This window comes from Tetrahymena thermophila, assembly GCF_000189635.1.
Source record: "Tetrahymena thermophila SB210 genomic scaffold scf_8254803, whole genome shotgun sequence".
Classification (NCBI taxonomy): domain Eukaryota; phylum Ciliophora; class Oligohymenophorea; order Hymenostomatida; family Tetrahymenidae; genus Tetrahymena; species Tetrahymena thermophila.
Genome location: NW_002476559.1, coordinates 1,420,011 through 1,440,381, shown reverse-complemented (window position 1 = coordinate 1,440,381; position 20,371 = coordinate 1,420,011). Strand labels below are relative to the sequence as shown.

Genomic DNA, 20,371 nt, shown 5'->3' with positions numbered 1-20,371 from the left:
ATTTCTTTAAATTTAATGTTTAGATTTATAAATTAATTCTATTAATTGAACTTATTCCATTTAGCGCTTTTTTAAAAAATTCAAATTAACACATTTGACAAAATGAAATAAAATTACAAAATGAAGTATGTATAATTTTATCAAATTAAATAAATTAATTAATTAATCAATGCAAAATTTTAGTTTTCAATTTAATTTAAAATTAACTATTTCAAAACTATCTATGCTTATGATTTAGATCGATTTTAAAATTTATTTTTAATTAATCAATTAAATAAAAATTTGAAATCAAATAAAGTAAAAATAATGTTTGCTCAAAAAATAATTATGAAAAAAGTAAAATACTTTTGATTTAATAACAAAAACATTTATATAAATTTATTTTCATGCATGCTGTATATTAGATTGCAATTTCTGATTAAGAATGTTGGGAGGAGCTTCTAAGTGTATGAGCTTATTCTTATAGACTTCCAGTAAGAATCTAAAATCAATTTATCCTTGTTGTTTTTCTGCAAATCCAAGTAATGTTTACCAAGAATTTTAATGAACTTATATTTTTTGAGATTCAAGTAAGTTGCTAATAATATTTTAGACAATATGTGTGGGCAAGAATAAATTTTATGAATTCTGACTCGAAACTACTTTAGGTAAGGATATAGATCTCTTTTTAGGTGATCCACTCCTTCCCTCATTGTTTTAATCTTGTTGTTGAACTTCTTTTTTCGGCTTTTCACCCTGAGAGGTAGCAATAATTTAGTGAGCTTCCATAAATTATTAAAGGAGTTGCTTTCTATTTCTTGCTATAGTCATTTAAGTTTTATCATATTCGCTTGATTATTCCCACTAAGTAGGATTTATACTGTTTTGTGCATAGTAATCGTTTATACTTTTTATTATTTTTGAATCACTCAGTGTCTGCATTAATTACTTGCTACTTTAATTTAAAAGACTCTTTACAGTTGTATTAGTCTTTTGCTTTGACCTACTATTAAAATTTTCTAGCTTTTTTGGTAAGAAATCCATCATCGTTTTGCTAGCTGATATTACTTGCTTGTAATTTTCATTTCTTACAGACTGGTTCCCCTTTGTTTTAAAATCTATCGAATTTTCTTTTGAACTCTCTTCTTAATTAGAATGTGATGAGAATCCAAACCTTCTCACTCTACAATCCTATTTTTTTTTTTAAATAATTTTAATCAATTCAATTATAAATAATAAGAAATTAAATAATTTACTTCGTATTTCATGAAAGCAGATAACCACTCTTAAAGATCAATAATCCCATCTCCTTTCACATCAATAAAGTCAAACATATCCCTTAAAATCTAAAAACCAAGATGTTCTTCTGATTTTGAAAGATTTTGAATTTATTCCATAAATTTGCTAAAATCTTAGAAATTCATGTAACCCTTTTTAGAAGAATCAGCCTTTTTTTAAATGAGTGTTAAATTATTATTTTAAGCTATTTATTTTTTACTTATCTAAATGCATCTTTTGGTGTGATCATATATTCATATAGAGCTTTCCTAAGAGTCACTATGCGGTTGCTTGATCTCTTAAGAATAGATTCAGTATTACTATCAATTTTTATGCTTTTTAAGAATTATTTGTAGCTGCAAACTTTAGAAGATGTGGGATCAATAAATTAAATTATCAAATTAATATCAGATCCACTTAAACCTAGGTTCAAATTTTGTAAAATATTCTTGAATTCTATAATACTTACATATCCCAATCCAGAAGTATCAACTTTCTAAAACTCCTGCAGTATGTTCTTGTTGCTTAAGAATAGTAAATTTTTCATCCTCTTGAAAGCCTTAGCACAATCATCATAGCAAACACTCTCTTAAGGAGGAAACGAGCTTGAGCAAAGGCTAGAGATATTTGAAGACTTAAATGATCTAAATTATTTATAAAAAAATAAATATTTAAATCAAAGGAAAATAAATATCTGACAAATCATGTTATTTTTTTCGAAATTCAAAAGTTATTTGAAATAAATCAAATCAAATAAAAAAAAAATAAATAAAAATTTTTTCAAAATAAAATGGAAATTTATTTAATAAATTTTCTTATGATAAAAATTAAAATTAAATCTTGGTAAATCAAAATTTAATATTAAAAATATTAGTAATCACCTTATTTTTTTATTATAAATAATCAAATTTTCATTTATAATTTAAACTTTTTAAAGAAATTAACTTTTTTTATCCATTTATTTTATTGATTTTTATTATTAAAAAATATAAATAAATCTTTTATCCAAATCCCTAAAATAAGTTTTTTAGGATGAGAAAAATAAAATTTTTGAAATCATAAAAAATAGATTTTTAAAATGGTTGAAATAAAAATTTTGAATGAAGTTTGAATAATTAATAGAAAGATTACTTTTGTTTGAAACTATTGCTAATAATCTGTTGGTCTTTTGAATCTAACTCAAATATTTAGCAAAATTGCTAGAAATCAATTGTGCTTTTTAAAGCTAATTATACATTGATTCCTATTTGTTGAATCATTTATAGCCATATTTTTTATTTAATCGTTGAATTATATTGACCTGGAAATAAGTTGCTCATTGCCTTAGAGAAATTAAGAAAATTAATAGTTAGTTTATTATTCGATAGATAATTGAATCCTTCCAAAATAGTACTAAAACTACTAAGCAGGGCTTCTTTAATTTCTTTCAATTTGACTTCTTCATATCCTAAATTAAATAATTTAGTCATTAAAAATAATTAAAAATGCTATTTATAAAAATTTACCTAAGTAATTTGATAAGCAATTTTTCCAATCCTTTATTGTTATAAAACCTTTTTTGTGAGGATCTAGATAGGAAAATAATTGCTAAGAAAGCTTGTCTGTAAGATTAAAGCCATGGAGAGCATCAGATTGCTCTATCCATTTTACAAACCGTGAATAAGTAACTTAGGGTTTATATCCAGAGACAATCTCAAATTACTCTTATATATTTTTTTCTTATTTAGAAAAGTAAATAGATATTTACTATAAGCAATTTTTTATCCAATTTTAGTTATCTGGTTCAAACCCATTAGATTCGCTAGTCTTTATTGAGTCAGAGACTGTTTAGTATCTTCCTATTGATTTAAATGACTTTAAGCTCTTCTAACTTATTTAACTTATTTAATTCTTTGGATCTATTAATACTATAAAATCATTTCTGTCTATGCTATTTTTCTTAGATCTGTCAATTAATTTAAAAAGTCTATCTAAGTTTTGAACTGTTAATTCTTTTGAACTCACATTCACATTTTCTAGAAGGAATTTCTTTAAATCTTCTTTATTAATATACCCATCAAAATCCTTATCAGCAATCCTGAAAGCATCTAGCGAGCTCATGTCTAATTTATTTAGAATAAAATTTAATAAAAATTGCTTGATAATCAAAAAAAAATTAATTACTTTGAATTGCAAACCATTCTTGAACTTATTTAATAAGCTAATACTAGTAATCGAAGTTATCGCTTATTATAGGCTCTGTTTGCAAGATAATTCTAGATAAAACTTAATGCCACCTAGAATAATCAAACATTCCTATTCTTAGGTAGTCTAAATAGGAAAAGAGTCCATTTATTGCCAACTAACTTAGCTAAAATTGCAAATTTTTCTATAGGTTCTCATTTAATTCAGAAATAGTTATAAAACCATCATTATTACTATCTAAAAACTTGAAACTATCATAAAGAGAAATCTTTCTTTCTACTAAGTGATTTTTTAAATCTCTGATAATTCTTTCCAGTTAATCAGTTTAAATTTCTTTAGTAGGAAAAACTCTGTAATTTTCTTGATTTTTGGTAAAACTAATTTTTAAACAAAAATTTAAATTTAAATTGAATTAAAATTGATTTCTAAAAAATTAAAATTGTATTTTGAAGGAAATCTCTTCAACAAATATTTTTTTTCTTATTTGAAATAAAGTGAAAAAAGTATTTCTAAAATAATTAATTACAAAATAAAAGAATTTATTTTTAATACGAGAAAATAATATTTTAAATTGGCTTATTATTGTTTTTTAAAACAATAAAATTAATTATAAAGAAAATTTGATTCTTTTCATAAATATTTTTATTTTATTTAAAATAAATTGAAAGCTTCTAAAAAAAATGAATAGTTATTTAAAAGAAATAAATTATTGTTTTATTTATTATTATTTTATTTTTAAAATTTAAAGCTAAAAATCAAAAAATAGGTATAAAATAATTCCATTTTTGCTTTATAAATAAATCATGTGGTTTTATTCAAAATTATAATATTCTTAATCTAATCTGTTTATGTTTTTTTATTTTATTATTTGAGTTTTAAGTTTTTTTTTCAATCAAAGTGTAAAAAAAAATAAAAAAATGATACTAAAAATAAAGTTCAGGTTTATTTCTAATTTACATATCAAAAATTAATTTATATCTTTCTCTGGTAATTTATGTATAAGATTAGCTTATTGTTTGTTTTATTTCCAAGTTTATTGGAAATTATTTTTATTTTAGTAAAATTTGTAAAAAATTTTCACTTTTAAATTTTATAAAAACCAAAAATTGTAATTTAAAAAATGAATTTGGTTTTTTAAATAAATAAAATTGAATGTTTGTTTTAAACAAATTACTCGGATTGGCTAAAATCATTATGGCCTATAGACGATTGTATATACGAATATCTCTTCAGAAATGTTTCTAAGTCAAACTTATCAATAAATCCGTCCTTGTCTATATCTATAATATCGCAACTGTTTGCTATGATTTGAGGATCTTTCTAAAAAATGAGTTGCTGCAAACCTTTCACAAAATTGTTTAAAAGCATTCCTTCTGTATTTTAATTGCTTTTTTTTTGCTGATTAACTAGTTTGAGCTTTTACAAAAACTTGTGGACATCATTATTGCAATACATTTTTATATAATTCTAAATTTATGTAGCAATAAAATCAAGTCCTTCTTTAGAATTTTAAATCTTAAGTGAATTTTCAACTTTCTATAAGAATTTAGAATAATCTATATGAAGTGATGCATCAGATTTTTCTATTAACTCACAAATTTTATCTATTTCTTAAGGATTCAAACCTAATTTGCATTAAAGTAAGCAACTGCTAAAATTTATCATATCTAAATATCCTCTATTATGAGCATCCATTTGTTGTAATTTATTTTGTAAAACATCTTTGTCTAACCTTGAATTTAAATTTCTTTTAATTTTTTTATACATTTCCATAAGCCATTCATCGGAATTATCTCCTCCATCTTCTTTTTTAATAAAATTTATTTAAAAATAAATAAATAAACATTTGTCTTCTATGTTTTTAAATAATTAATTAAATTCAAAAATAAATAAGTCTTACTTAAATTTTGTTTTTTCTTGTCTAAAACCTTAGAGCCTTGTTAAAGTGCTTCAGATTTTAACCCGTCTTATTCATTAATTTAAATTAGAGTACTGCTACTTTAATTGGTAAAAACAGAAATTAGGTTTTTAACACTAATAGACTATTTATCTTTGAGTATAAATTTTGTTATTTTGTCAGATTCGTTCAGCTTGCAATTCATAAGCCTTTTAATACATATAACAACATCTTAAAAAGAGAGTTCCAATTTATTTTTAGAAATTCCCATATTTTTCATTAATTCAGATTAATTTATATTCTCTCTACTTTTGACTGATTAAATCCATTCTTAAGGAGTTCCTTTTTATTAAGTAAAATAATTTATGTTCAAATTAATTTCTCTTTGATTAAATTTAATAATAAAAAAATCTTAATCTTTACTGTAAAGTTTCGTTTATTTTTAAATATATTAATTAATAAATCTATTGGAAATTATGTTTTAATAAACCTGAAAACCTCAATATTTTTTTTTTGAGTTCATCAAAGAATTATGTATTAGAGTAAATATCTATTTTGTACAATTAATTTATAAAACATGGATTTTATAAGTTTTTTAAAAATTTAAATTTTTATCCTAAATATTTTTCCTAAATAATATCTATGTAAGAGGTTTTAAAATGTAAGAGAGGATGGGATTATTTATTTATTTTAATTAATCAAAAACTAAAGCAAATAATTTTAATTCAAAATAAAAATATAAAAAATAATTTTGAAAGATTAACTGTCAAAAGTAAAGTGCTAATTCCATTCTTCTTAATCAATAAGTCCGTCTTTTTTATTGTCTATGAATTTGAAGAGCTATTCTAAATCTTAATCTGATATTTCAAAGCTGATTTTTTACAAGCCGCCCTTAAATGTAGTCTAATCAATCATTAAATTTTTCAAATGTTGATTTCCAGTTCCTTCATTTAGAACTAATTTAAAGCTCTACATAAATTTAAATTAATTTAATAATTAATAATGATATCTAACAAATAAAAAATTTTTTACTGCTTCAGAGCTCATAAATTTGTTTTTTATAAAATTTTAAAATTGTTTAAATATCTTATAGTTGGCTATTGTTTATGCAGCGCTTTCTTTAGGCTAATTGTTAACACTGGTTGTGTCGCTTTCTGTTTTAAATTTTTCTGGTTTATCTGAAAATCTTTTTGGCCTAAAAAATAAATTTATAAAATGAAGAATATTTAATAAAAATATAAAATTACCTATAGGCCTTATTGCCTACTGTGCCAAAAAGAGTAGAGCACGATGTCCTCTAGAATTGTGATATAATATCATCATTTTTTATTGAAAGAGCATCAGGAGTTTTGGCAAAAAAAATCTTTCTTTTCCAATCTTTTTCTGCATCAATATTTAGATTTTTTCCCAACCATTATTTAGCCCCTTCATCTAAGTTTTTATAGTTTTCTTCCTATTTGAAATACAATAAAATGAACATAAAAATAATTAAATAAATGTATTATCAATATATACTAGTTGCTAAAGCTTCAAAGAAGTTAAATTGCTTATTTTGCTTCTCCTCTAGTCCATGGTTTCTTTGAATATTCCCTATAAATATAATTCATTTATTTTATTAATTATGTTGGATTTAATACTCTTTTATTACTTGTAATTGAACGACAAGAAATTCACTAAAATTTACAGCGCAAACACTATTTTTTATCATCAAAGTACCCACGCAAGGTATTTCCAAAACGATAGCTTCATTTAATGGATTCTATGAGTAAATAACACAATGATTATTAATCAATTATCACAAATTAATTAATTACCTATTTTATTAGTTGTTCAAGTCGATATTTTATCCTTTAAATAGCCAAGTAGGCAATATCCTTGTCTGTTTTAGAAAGAGCTCCAAGCTCTGTAAATGAAAGTTAGGTCATTTAGATATTTCCATTTAGACTTGTTAGTTGAAATGGCCTCAAACCTTTCTCTCTGAAGACTCCACTTTTAATTTCAGATCCCTAAGCAAATTCTTTAGAAACAATAAAAACAGGTTCTCTATTTTCAGAGTTTCTACTTTCAGCATTTGTAGTATGCTTTTTTGTTATTAAAGAAATAATTTATTTCTACTTTAAAATACAAAGTGAAGAAACAATTTATTTTATTTATTTATTATGATTGTGCAAAGAAATAAAACATCCATTTTAATTTTGTATAATAAATGAATAAATGCTTACTTTTAAATCTATTTCTGGATATGAAAATGTAAAAGTTCCAAATTTTGGGATCTGCAAAGCTCTACCAAGTTTTAAGCTCTTGGAAATGAGGCTCCCTTTAAAATTTATTAATATTGTAATAACTTAGTTAAGAATTAAAAAAATTAATTAAAAACCTAATGCAGCCCATATATTGTAAAGAGTATTCGCATCAATAGCTCCTTGGGCTTTAACTAACCTTTTGATTTAATAAAAATTTATGAAATACCATCTATCTACCTTCTTACATTCATTTTTATAATGATTTTTTAATAATTAATGAATGAATAGCATGTAAACTCTAAATAATAAAAACAAACTATTACTTTGATTCATTCATTGAGCTTATTTCTTCCATAAGTTGCTAAGTTTTTTAACTTGCTCTAGATAATTCTGAGTATCTTGACTTGGACATATTTAGTCAATCCTAAATTTATTTTTACTTATTGTTTCTTATTTTATTATCTGAGTAATTGATTTCCTACTTACCTGTTAATAACTACTTTAATTAATATCAACAGCTAATTAATTAATTAATAAATTAATTATTTAAATAAATAGTATGAGGTAGATGAATTGTATTTTTTTGCTATAATCAGTTTCTTTATATTTCCCATTAGTTAATTCTACTTATTTTATCTATTATATTATGTTAATAAAAACTATTTATCATCAAATTAGTTGAGCATAAATTAATAAATAAATATATTAATTATCTTTAAAATTAATGAATAAATAAATATTAATGCATACTATCTGTCTTTCTGTCTGTTTGTCAATCAGCCTTTCATTCATCGTTTCTTATTAGATAGATAAATATATTAAGTAACACAAAACTAAAAATTGTTTATTTGCAAATTTATTAGACATTTATTTGTGAGTCAAAAAAGTAAATATACTAGATAAATACTTATAGCAAGTTAAGTTTGCTAAACCTCTTAAATTTGAATAATTTTACATACAAAGCATTCTTCTAAATGCTAGATCAATCTTAGTTTTTAAGAATTTCTATATTATTTAGTCCATTAAAATATAAATACTATTTTTCTTTAATTATTATTTTTTTAAATGTATAACTTTATCTGTCAGTAAATTATTAATTTATTGTTCAGTAAATAATTAAATAAAAGTTAGAACAAATATTTATAAAAATAATGGTATTTTAATTTATTTTTATAAACAATGTAATATTAATTTAATTTATTTCAAAGCTAGCTACATAATCAAATAATTAAAAAGTTTTTAAGTCTAGTGAAAAACTTAATAATTATCAATTGCTAACTCTAACAAATTAAATTAAAAATTAGAATTTTTAATAATAATTAGTATTTTAAAAACCAATATGAAACAAAGAGATATTTTTTAAAATTCGAATGAAAAAATCAAAAATCAGAATTAAATTTTAAAAATATTTGGTTTTGAAAAAATTTTATAATGATTTATTTTAATTATTTTGCAAAAAAATGATAAAAATATTATTAATTAAGCAGAAATTATATTTTATTTATTAGTACTCATTTAATAATCACATAATATCTTAGATGATAGACATTTATTTTATTTTTATCAATAACACAAAATTTTCGATGATAAATACTAAAAAAATGTATACTTACTTATCTTGCAAAAAATTTATTTGATTTACAAAATATTTATTTTGGCTTAATCAAAATAAGAATAATTCGAAATTTATTTGATAATTTTAATTCAAAAAATATTTTATAGAATTAAAATTTTCAACTATTTATTTTTAAGAGAGAAAAAATAATTAATTAATTATGCAATTATTGAACAAAAGATAAAGAATACCAAATATTAATATTAGAATATTATTTTTAATTAATATATCACATTTTAGTAAAATTTACTTTGTTGGCTAATTATTTGAATTAATAAATGGAATACTATTAATTATTTGTATTTAATAAAGCTTTAAACAAAACCAGCAATTAATTAATTAATAATTTTTTTTGTATATTTACTTTAAGATTAAGCTGATTGATTTGTGAATAAGAATAAATTTGATGAATTTACTTTGAATCTTATAGAAATTTAACATTATATTTTACAATAACAATCTAATTAAGAATTTAAGGATAAATAATTAGGAAGTTAGTGTAAAAATTAGAAAAAATGGGACCATGCTAAAGCTGCAAATAAAAAGAGAAAAATTCAGAAATAAGTAAAATTTATTTTAAGATTTTAGACAGATTAAAAAGTTTTTGTTCAAGCAATATCTAGGATATTATCAATACATAAATATGCATAATTTAATGTCGAATATATTTTTTTATTTAAAATAGTAATTCCTGATGATATTTCTACTATTAGAAAATCAGGTAAAGATACACAGTCAAAAACAAGCAAATAATAAAATGGATCATTTATTCAAAATTGGTCGGATTTGTAAATTGAATCATAGGAATAAAAAAAGCGAGAGCAATAGGGTAATGAAAAAAATACAGCACAAGGAAATTAAAATGACGAAAATATCAGAAGAGGAACAAACACTTATTTTTGCTCTATCGAAAATGATGTTGAAAGCAATAAAAATAAAATATTTAATAATGCAATAATAGATATCAACGAGAATAAAAGCGATATTGAAATTCTTCTTGAACTAGAAAAAATGAACTCTAACCTAAATTTAAACGCAAAAGACGAAGTTGAAGAAAATTAAAAGAAACCAAATTAATAATTTCTTGATTAACTAACGTAATCAAATAAAAGTTAGACAAGCAAAACTTAAACAAATAATAATTAAACATATACAAATAAAACCAAAGATAAAGATTAATAATCAGAACGCCTATCAATGAATAATATTCTTAAAGATTTAGACGACTGAGCAAAAAATTAAAAAATTAATGCTCATCCAAAAATAGATCAAATAGCTAAAATAGAAATTATTCATATCATAATTAATAAAATTAGATGCTTGCTCATTCAACAGAGCAATTACTAGAAATATAATATTAAATATAAATAATTAAATTAATAAAAAATTAATAAATAAATAAATAATTCAGTAGTAAAAAATTTTCCCTAACTTTAAAAAATACCACATCTTAAATTATTTTTAAATTAATTTATTATGTGGTTTGTAAATATTTTCATTAATTAATTAATTAAGAATGTAAATCATCATCATATCATAAGAATAATATAAACTATAGAAGATTGTTAATGATTTTGTTTTTCTTGTATGTACTGTTTGAATCATCCCAATCTTTAATTTATTATTATCAAATTAAGTAACCTAATAGTATTTATAAGTAATTAAATTCATCAATCAGTAAGTAAATAATTAGTCAGTCTCATATATTACAATAGAAATTAATTATTTTTGCCTTTTTTTTTTTTATCTCTACCATTTTATATTTTATTGGTTAATTAATTAATTGAATGGTTGATTGACTTACTTCTTTACTAACTTATTTACTGGCCATCTTATCATAAATAACAATTTAAATTCAATAATTTATTTTTTAAAAATTAAAATATTTTTTTTTAATAATTATTGTATGTGTTTATAAATTGTTTTCAATATGAAATAAATACTTTTTTTAATTTACTTAGCATATTTTTTCAATATTTTTCAAATTTTTTATAATATAAATCACTTTTTAATGTAAATTTAATGTACTAAATTTTTTGTATTTTTATTATTTAATATCATTACTAACTTATCATTCATAATAAAGCTATTGTTTGTATTATACTTAACCTAGTAATTAATTTTATTTATGTTAACTCAAAAATTTAGCTCATTAATTATAAACCATTTATTTATTTATTTATTTTGAACTAAGAATAAAATATTTTTTTTATATAAATTTATGTATCAAAATACTTTTTTTAATTTGCCAAGCAAGCAAGCAAACAGCTAAGATGATTAATACTAAACATGAGATAAACAATCAAAATATTTTTTATTTTGAAGGTATTATTTCTTGCTTTGATAAAAATCTTTATTCAACGAAAAATATATTTATTTATTTTAACAAAAAGCTAAAAAATATTTATTGATAAATTGAAAAAAATATCTGAAATTATTGAAAAAAAGCAATCTTAATTGATTTATTAGAAATATTGTTATTTTAATTAATTAATTATGGGTAATTAAATATTTAATAAGCTGTAATAGTACGTACTTCTACTTAATATTAATAAAAAAACAAACTCCTACATATATTATTTAATTTATTCATTTCTTTTGGTAGTAAATTTTATTTTATACAAACAAATCTTGCAATAAAAGCTTAATAAAAAAAATAGTCACAAACAAGCACAAATAAATGCTTATTTATTTTTAAATACCAAATGCTTTTATTCAAATAATGTTTAAATAATTTTATCATTGATATTACTTCTAAAAAATAATTAATTTTCTCAATAAAATATTTTAAAAGAAAAAATAAAATTAATTTTTGTTCAATAAATATTTAAAAAATTAGAAAATAATGTATTATTTTAGTTTTTTTTTACTTATTAGATTAAAATTTAATGAAAATAATGTAATTATTATTGCTTAAAAGTATAATTTTGTAAATAAATTAAATTAAATAAAATGAATTATTTATTATTTAAAACTATTAATTTATTTACAAAAATTTTTTTGTTCTCTCTCTCTTTATACTTAGTAGTTTTTATTCAAAAATGATAAAATAATTTATGATAAAACAATTATTTATAAATAATTTAACTACTTAGAATAAAGATATTCATTTATTTACTCTTTATGTGAGCATTTAAATATTTCCACAATTACTTTAATTTTAAGATTACTAATTGTTTGTTATATATATACAAATCAGATAAGATAATATCAGATTGAAGACAATAATCTTTTTCTTTATAGTAAACTCTTTAAAATTCATATTGAGAAATAATTGAAAATAATAAATCAAATAACATCAAAACAAACTGATAGAGTTTTAATAAATGCAATACGAACAACTAAACCAAATAAACCCACAACTCGGTGGTAACAACGATTCTGCTTGGGGCAAAGATCTTATAATCGTCATCTTTTATGGTATTTTCGGTGGTTTGTTCTATGCATTTTCAACAAATCCTGAGAGATATTCTAAATGCGATGATAGCCAATTTATAGATTGGACCAAATTAACTATGATTGTTTGTCTTTCTTATACTGCTGTTTCTTTAATCAAACTTCCTTTGTATATCTGCAAATTGACTTAGAAGTGTCCTACTCTTTGGTCTTCTCTTGAAGCAGTTGGCGGTATTTTTGTAATCATTTGTGGAATTGGTTTAACTGTAAAGGATAACAAAAGTTGTGGAGAATTGCATACATTAGCTATGGTTTTCTATATTCTTGTCTACATTAGTCTTGGTATTTTAGGATTGGTTATTTGCTGCTCTTGCATCTGCTGTGCTGGAATGGTTGCTAGCGCTTCTATGCAAAAGACAGATGATTTAGAAGGCAAACCCATGAATAACGATACCGCTCCCCAATATGATGGTTAATTATGAAAAAAACACATTATCTCCACATACTAATAAAAGTATAGCCACTTTTACTAATATATTCAGATGAACTTTTTTGACCGTTTTTAGGTCGTTTTATAATTAATATCAAAATTTGCGATATCAATCAATAAATCAAAATGGCAAAGAAGCAAGCAATTTCAAATTATTGAAAATTAATTGTAAAATTAAATGCATTTTATAAGTAAAATAATTAATTCTACATAAATAAATGCATACATAGCACAATATATATTTTTTATGTCAGTATTATTCATAGATTCGATTAATTTTCTTAATTTTATCACTATACTTTCTATTTCTATCATTGCATTCTATCTATACTTTTTAATATTGGTATTATTTGAGCCTAATTATATTCCTAATTTTTTTTAAAATGTAAGTAACAAACAAAAGATAAACACATACAATACATACATATTCACATAAAATTAAAATATTTAAATATATACGGTAAAGGTTCATATATTAAGGCCACCTTTATTTCTGTTTAGACACCTCGATTACCGGCCTTAATTTCAAATTTTTAAAAACAGGCCTTAATATATGAACCTTAACTGTATATATTATTCGTAAAAACAAACCAAATGATTTATTTATTTATTTTTCATAAAGTAAAATATTTGTATTAATCTGTGTTTATTTCTATAGAATTATAAAATCAATTAATAAAAGATTTAATAGAAATAAAAATACACATTTTATTGCAAAAAAGAATATATTTTAGATCTGATATAATCAGCCATATTTACCATCGTTTTAACTTGAATATTTCATAGAAAAATGTAGGTTTGTTAAAACTTGCATACAGATTAAAGTAAATATGCAGTATTAGCATTAATTTAAATAGAAATATTTGAATCAAAAGATATTCAGACAAAAAATGAATGATTGTTAAAGAAAATACATCTTTTTACTATTGTCATTCATTTAAAATTTGAAAGGCGATTTATTACTAAAATTATTAAAAGTGATTAAAAAAATAGGTAAATTAATTGATTTTTGATTCATATCAGATTTATTATCATAAAGAAAGGTTTGGCATTAAAGATATAAACAGAAAAGTATAGTTTGCTTGTTTGATGATTAATTTTTGAATTAATCTATCTATCTATCTATGGATATCTTTTAGATTTAAATCAAATTTGATTAATACATTGAATAATTAATTAAATAATTAATAATATAGAAAAATTCATAAGTTTTCAATTAATAAAATATCTTTGGATTGCAGAAATGGTAATTAGATTTGATTATGCTAATTTCGTTATGGGCATATTCTATGTAATATTTGGTGCCCTCTTTTACTTCTTCCTTGATGATTCCTCTAAATTTAGCTATTGTAGAGCCACTGATTTCCTTAACTGGAGTAAATACACATACATTGTTTGCTTTGTTATTGTAGGTGTTCTAGTTCTTAAGTACATCATTGCATATTTCACCATTCAACAAAGATTTCTCTAATTCTACCTAATAGTAGACCTTTTAGGAACAATTGCTGTCCTTGTTTGCGCTGTAGCATTGGTACTTAAAGACAGCAAAACTTGTGGAGACTTGCATACCTTAGCCATGGTTTTCTATATTGTTATTTTTGCCTTTGTAGCATTAGTACTTATTTTCTTCATTTACAACTGTTTTGCCTCTAAAGATCATGCCAGTGGTTCAGGCTATGTCAGTGTTTCCTACTCACATTCTTCCTACACTAATTGAATATTTATGATATATAAAAATAAAATATTATCAGCAAATTTGTCTAAATATATGTGTCGTTTTTATCGTTTTTTAATTAATATTAAATTTAGATATTTCTAATTAATAATACTTCAATTAATTCCTATCAAAACATCAAAATGTAACTAAAGATTTTTTGAGTTTTATTTATAACAGATTAGCAAAAAGTGTATGCAAATATATAAAATTCAAATTGTATATTCCAAAATATTTTTATTCATTTAAAATATATTTAACCAAAAATTTTCACTTCATTACATACATTTAAGCATTTCAAAAATATAATTCCAAAAAACTATTCATATCATTTAATATAAGTGCAAATTATTTATAGGCTGTAAAGAAACAAATAAATAAATAATTTATAATTTTAGTTATGCAAGAAGCAAAAATAGTATGGCAAAAGGATTCAATCCAAGCAAATTCATTTAAAAGTTAATTGAATTTTAGTAAATTAAAACTTGTGTAATTTTTTTTAAATATTAATCATACAAAATATATGAATAAATTTTACTTTTAAAGTTTAATTTAACTAACTAACTAACTAATTAAATAAGTGATATGCAATTTAAAATTTGATATTTTAAGATTTCTTATCCTTTTATTATTCGATTGGTATTTTTAAAAATGTTAATTCTTTTATTATAAAAGTTTATATAAGGTTTAAATTTTATTGACAAAGAAACTCTTTACTAAAAAGGTACTTTTCAGAGACTAATACTAAATAACTCAATTATTTATTTAATAGCAAAAATGAAGTGTAATAATAAGGATCAAAATAAAAATATGATACACTAAAAACCATACAAATACAATGAATAATATAAATATAGGTATTTTACTTAAATTAAGTGTCCTTCTTTATTATAAATATTCAAATTCCTTTATATATATATATCATTTGTCATTTGCTATTTAGTTAAATTTATTGATAATTTATCTAAAAAATTTATTTAATAGTTTTAAATTTATTCATTTTAGTTAAAAAGTATATACCCTAAATTTAAATTAATTCTCACAAACCCTCCTAAAAATCCAGCAAACATTAATGGTCATAATTTGAAATATTTAGAGGATACGAAGAAATTTATATCAGTGAGAATTAATGAGGATTTAAAGTAATCAGGTTCTATGTATGTTTATAATAATTATTCATTTGAAAACTTACTTCATATTCTAAACAAATAAACTAATTATTTTTTAGACTTTTGCTCATGATTAAAAAATATTTAAAAAAGTAAAAAGCTTATTTAATGTTTTTAGTTAAAAATGTAAACAGTAACCGAATTAGAAACTAACTAAATATAATATTTCGAAGTATAAATTTGGATTATATCATAAAACCTTATTACTCGTTTTTATATGAATAAAATTAGAAACGTCTTATAAAAAATTTATTGATATGTAATTCATAATACATTTAATTTGCTTGTAAGTACTTGTAAAAGCAAATAGAGTAATTGAATGGTTTTTACATTAAAAATGTATTGATTTTATAAAAAATTTAATAAATATTATGAATGAATGCCTGATTTGAAAAGAATAATATATATATATAAATATTAGATTTAATTAGAAAAATAGAAGTAAGTAAATAACTAACTAACTAACTAAAAAAATAATCAATAAATGATGTATGCTAATGAAAGGGATTGGAAGTTTTTCTTTTTGATGATAACGCTAGTAAATATCTTATTTGGTTCTTTATTTATTTTATTTCGCTAAGAACCAAGCTACCATGGCAACTGCAACAACAAAGAATTTTTAAATTGGACTTTAATATCAGCTTTTTCTTGCTTTCTGATAGGTTTATTGTCTCTTTTCACCATTATCTTAGTATAATGTGGCTAAAAATTCTTTTCAAATTTGTTAGAATACTCATTCTATGCTTGTATTATATATTCCCATATATGCTTAATGGGTCTCAACTCTTCTAAAGATACTGATTGTGGATAATTATACACTCTCACTTTATTTTTTATTATAATTTCTTATGCTCTTTACATTTTAATTTTCTTTGTACTCTGCCTAACTCTTTGTATATTTTATGGCATGGTTGCGATAAGGAGTGAAGATAATGCAGGTTTTAATTAATAATAATTTGCTCAAATCCCATAATAATAACAAGATTAGCAGTAACTTATATAGTAATAGCAAGACCCATAGCAGTAACCCTTAAATAATGGCAACAATTAAAACTATCAAGCTATCTGATTAGGGAATATTTTAAAGAAAACAAACTAAATAGTATTTATTAATTAATAAATTCAATGCAAGTGAATGCATAAATCAGCGAATCATCTTATATAAAACAAATCATCAATTATTTATTTATTTATACTTTTAATTATTAAAAATAGACAATAAAATAATTTATTTTATAATAATATGTAAATTTTATATTGAAACAATTAGAAATATTCAAAAAATCTAATTTTTATTTAAACATAAATAGGAAATTTTATTTATTATTGATAAATTAACATTAGCTCATTACATAGAAATATTTCAATCTTAGAATTTATTCATACAAACAAACTTACTTTTCATTTTGCTTAGGATTTTGAAAAATTCATTCAAAAAAACAATACCATTTTAATTTTTTATTAATAATCTATTTATTTTTGAATAAAATAAATTTCTTAATATTTTAATATCTTTTTTTTTTGAAGATCTAACAAATTAATAAATTTATTGATACAAAAGCTTAAAAGTTGAATATATTAAATTTATTTTAATATTTTGAAATCTATCTTAATTTTTTGGCAATAATTAAAATCTCAAAAATTATCAATTGTTGATGTATTAACTAAAATATTTTGAAAGATTTAAAATTTCTATGATAAAAAACATTTCTTAATTAATTAGATTTTTTCTACATATTGTAATTATTAGTTAACTTAGAGAGCGATTATCCTTTAAGTATGAGAAAAGGATCTCTAATTTTAACAATATTTTAGCTAATCTGAAAAAGGTATTTAAATAAGTAATAATAAGTAATAATTGTTTACTCATTACATTTTTCAAACAAAATTCAATACATTCTAAACATTTTTTTATTTTTCAAATAAATTTTTAAGTTTGTTTAGCTAATTATTTTTATTTATTTATTATAATTGAAAAATATTTTAATTTATAAAGAAACAAAATTTGAAAGAAAATTAATTTTTGAGTACATTCAATTTAAATGTAAATTTTTAGCTAAATAAAATAATATTTTAATTATTTAATAGATTTTATAAATGTTAGTAAATAAAGAAGTTTTAAAATATTGAAAAATCTTTCAAAATTTTAAAAATAAAACTTAAATATATATCTAGATTTATAGATAGATAGATGGATAGATGGATTAATAGATAGCAAGCTAGAATATTTTTTAAATAACAAATGAATTAATAAAAGCATTTAAGATTTATCTTTTTATTCAATAAAAATGATCAAAAATTAGCTTTTTATTAAATAAGTTAGCATTCTACCAAATTTAATTTATTGACGAAGAAAGAAAAATATTCATTTATTTATTTATACTTTAGTTATTCAATTTTATTAAAAAGTTTGAGTGCTTGAACAGGGACAATTTTAAAATCCAATTGATTGATTTATTTGTATTTTGCTTGTATTAGCTCCATACAATTTATTGTGAGAATTGGTTAAGTTAATTTTGTCCTTGTTTGAAAAAAAATAATAATGTTTAGCTTAATTTATTTTATTTAAGGAGTGTTGAACAAAAATAAATATATATGCACCTTTCAAAATGTAATCAGTTAGGATAATTTTATCAATTTTCTTAAAATAAGATTGATTATTTTGTGAAATGAGTAATTAAATTTAATGATTTTGATATTAGTAAGTAATTATAATGTATGCAGGTTTGATTGATTATTTTGTTATTGAACAGAGAAAAAATTTCAATGCGCACTCTACTTGTTTATTACGTATTTATTTAGTTTTAAAATGCTATAATAAGAAAATGAGCTAAATAGAATAAAATTTTCAATATAAATAATTTAATAAATATATCTATCTATCTATTATCATTTACAAATTTTTGTTAAGATAGATAGATAAATAGAGGTAAACAAGAGTAAAGTTTGACTTCTAATATAAGCAAAAAAGAAAAAAGGCAAGCTACTTTTGGTATATTCAATTAATTAATTAAAAAAATCAATAGTGTTAAATAAACAAAAACAGCATATTAATTAAATAGCTTATTCGATATTTATACTAACCAACAAAAGAAGTTAATCATAAAATGTTGAGCGGGTTCATAGGGACTGAGTGCTATAACTTAACTGCTTTACAGAACAATTAAAAGGAAATGAATGCAAAAAAAAATGAAAAGGAGTATTTAATGTTTTTGATTATTCTCTTGGAGAGAGTAGTTTTAAGCTTTGGTTTGATGTTTATTAAAATTAAGATTTACTTTTCCAACATGATTGAGAAATATCACTCACTTTACAAAATAATTGGAGAAATTTATGAAATAAACTTTGTTGCAGGTGAGGAAGATGCTAAGCTACGCGAAAGATTGAGAAAAAAATTTGATTTCTCCTTCTTTGAATTTGAAAATGGATTTGAACCTCATGAAGATGAGTTATTGTAATCAACTTTCGAAAATACAGTCTACAATGCTCTATATATTTCTGAATAAAGATAAGCTTAACTAAAGAAAATGAATTTTGCTCCTAAAATCTAAGTTAAGCAAATTGAATACATGAAAAAATCTCTAAGCAAAGATAGCAAAAACTAAATCAAAGTTGTTTCTTTTAACTTGAGCGAATAAGCAGAATTAAATGACACCCAACAGCTTTAGGTTTAAAATTGATAATACTCTTCAAAAACTGAAAATCACTCTCTATCTTTTTAACACCTATTTATTTAGTCAATAATTGAACATACAATAATAAATACATACATATTCATACATAAATATAAATAAATAAAACTCTGAATCAGATTTAAATTATCAGTCAATTAGTCCATCATTTAAATCTATTTCTAATTTATTAAAATTACAAAAATTTATTATATCTTTCTAAGTTTCTACTTCAGTACACTTGCTCGAAAGGAATTCAGCAAAAATTAAAGTCTCTTAAGAAAAAATAGAATGATTTGTTGTCTATTTGAAACTTTCTACTAGATATGGTTTTATTATTCTTAAAAAAATTTGCTATAATTTGAATAATTATTGTTAAACTTGCATTTCAATACTAAATGCATGCAAGCTAAAGCAAGTGCTAAGAGAAAGAAAGAAAAACTATTTGAAAAACTCATAATATTCTTGAAAGGATTTACACTAATCTCTCTTAAATAAAAAAATTCTTATATAATTTAATTAATTAGATAGATAAAGTGATATATTGATTGAAGGAGAAGATAGTTTTATCAAGTTTAGGATATTCAACAGACATAAATTAATTACTCAACCATCATAATTTCAATAATTACAAAACATCCAAATAAAGAAATAAATGACGCTTATTATGCCATAACAAACAAACAAGCAAATATTTGAAATAACTAGCTATTTATTAATTATTTATTCATTTGG

At 21.4% G+C, this 20,371-nt stretch overlaps 7 protein-coding genes across 7 annotated transcripts; 4 read left to right on the top strand and 3 right to left on the bottom strand. All coding sequences in view use genetic code 6, as the record gives it.

Annotated features, from left to right (window-relative positions):
- Positions 1–384: 384 nt before the first annotated feature.
- Positions 385–7,993, bottom strand: TTHERM_00013440 (EF-hand protein; the record flags this gene model as incomplete). Its single annotated transcript, XM_001008323.2, has 17 exons — positions 385–1,170; positions 1,236–1,427; positions 1,478–1,901; positions 2,389–2,704; positions 2,763–3,359; positions 3,421–3,818; positions 4,616–5,246; positions 5,342–5,680; positions 6,103–6,307; positions 6,371–6,533; positions 6,586–6,791; positions 6,854–6,928; positions 6,987–7,097; positions 7,153–7,419; positions 7,561–7,655; positions 7,716–7,777; positions 7,905–7,993. 17 exons carry the CDS (start codon positions 7,991–7,993, stop codon positions 385–387), a joined length of 4,956 nt encoding a protein of 1,651 aa, XP_001008323.2.
- A 1,718-nt stretch (positions 7,994–9,711) lies between these two features.
- On the top strand, positions 9,712–10,426 carry TTHERM_00013430 (hypothetical protein; the record flags this gene model as incomplete). Its single annotated transcript, XM_001008322.1, has 2 exons — positions 9,712–9,760; positions 9,882–10,426. 2 exons carry the CDS (start codon positions 9,712–9,714, stop codon positions 10,424–10,426), a joined length of 594 nt encoding a protein of 197 aa, XP_001008322.1.
- A 2,096-nt stretch (positions 10,427–12,522) lies between these two features.
- On the top strand, positions 12,523–13,074 carry TTHERM_00013410 (transmembrane protein, putative; the record flags this gene model as incomplete). Its single annotated transcript, XM_001008320.1, has 1 exon — positions 12,523–13,074. The coding sequence occupies one exon, from the start codon at positions 12,523–12,525 to the stop codon at positions 13,072–13,074; it is 552 nt and encodes a 183-aa protein (XP_001008320.1).
- Positions 13,075–13,393: 319 nt separating this feature from the next.
- TTHERM_000013409 (hypothetical protein) lies at positions 13,394–14,742 on the bottom strand (the record flags this gene model as incomplete). Its single annotated transcript, XM_012795681.1, has 2 exons — positions 13,394–13,450; positions 14,398–14,742. 2 exons carry the CDS (start codon positions 14,740–14,742, stop codon positions 13,394–13,396), a joined length of 402 nt encoding a protein of 133 aa, XP_012651135.1.
- Positions 14,743–16,442: 1,700 nt separating this feature from the next.
- TTHERM_00013390 (hypothetical protein) lies at positions 16,443–16,826 on the bottom strand (the record flags this gene model as incomplete). Its single annotated transcript, XM_001008318.2, has 1 exon — positions 16,443–16,826. The coding sequence occupies one exon, from the start codon at positions 16,824–16,826 to the stop codon at positions 16,443–16,445; it is 384 nt and encodes a 127-aa protein (XP_001008318.2).
- Positions 16,827–16,872: 46 nt separating this feature from the next.
- Positions 16,873–17,034, top strand: TTHERM_00013380 (hypothetical protein; the record flags this gene model as incomplete). Its single annotated transcript, XM_001008317.1, has 1 exon — positions 16,873–17,034. One exon carries the CDS (start codon positions 16,873–16,875, stop codon positions 17,032–17,034), a length of 162 nt encoding a protein of 53 aa, XP_001008317.1.
- A 2,038-nt stretch (positions 17,035–19,072) lies between these two features.
- Positions 19,073–19,645, top strand: TTHERM_00013370 (transmembrane protein, putative; the record flags this gene model as incomplete). Its single annotated transcript, XM_001008316.3, has 1 exon — positions 19,073–19,645. One exon carries the CDS (start codon positions 19,073–19,075, stop codon positions 19,643–19,645), a length of 573 nt encoding a protein of 190 aa, XP_001008316.1.
- Between the last annotated feature and the right edge of the window lie 726 nt (positions 19,646–20,371).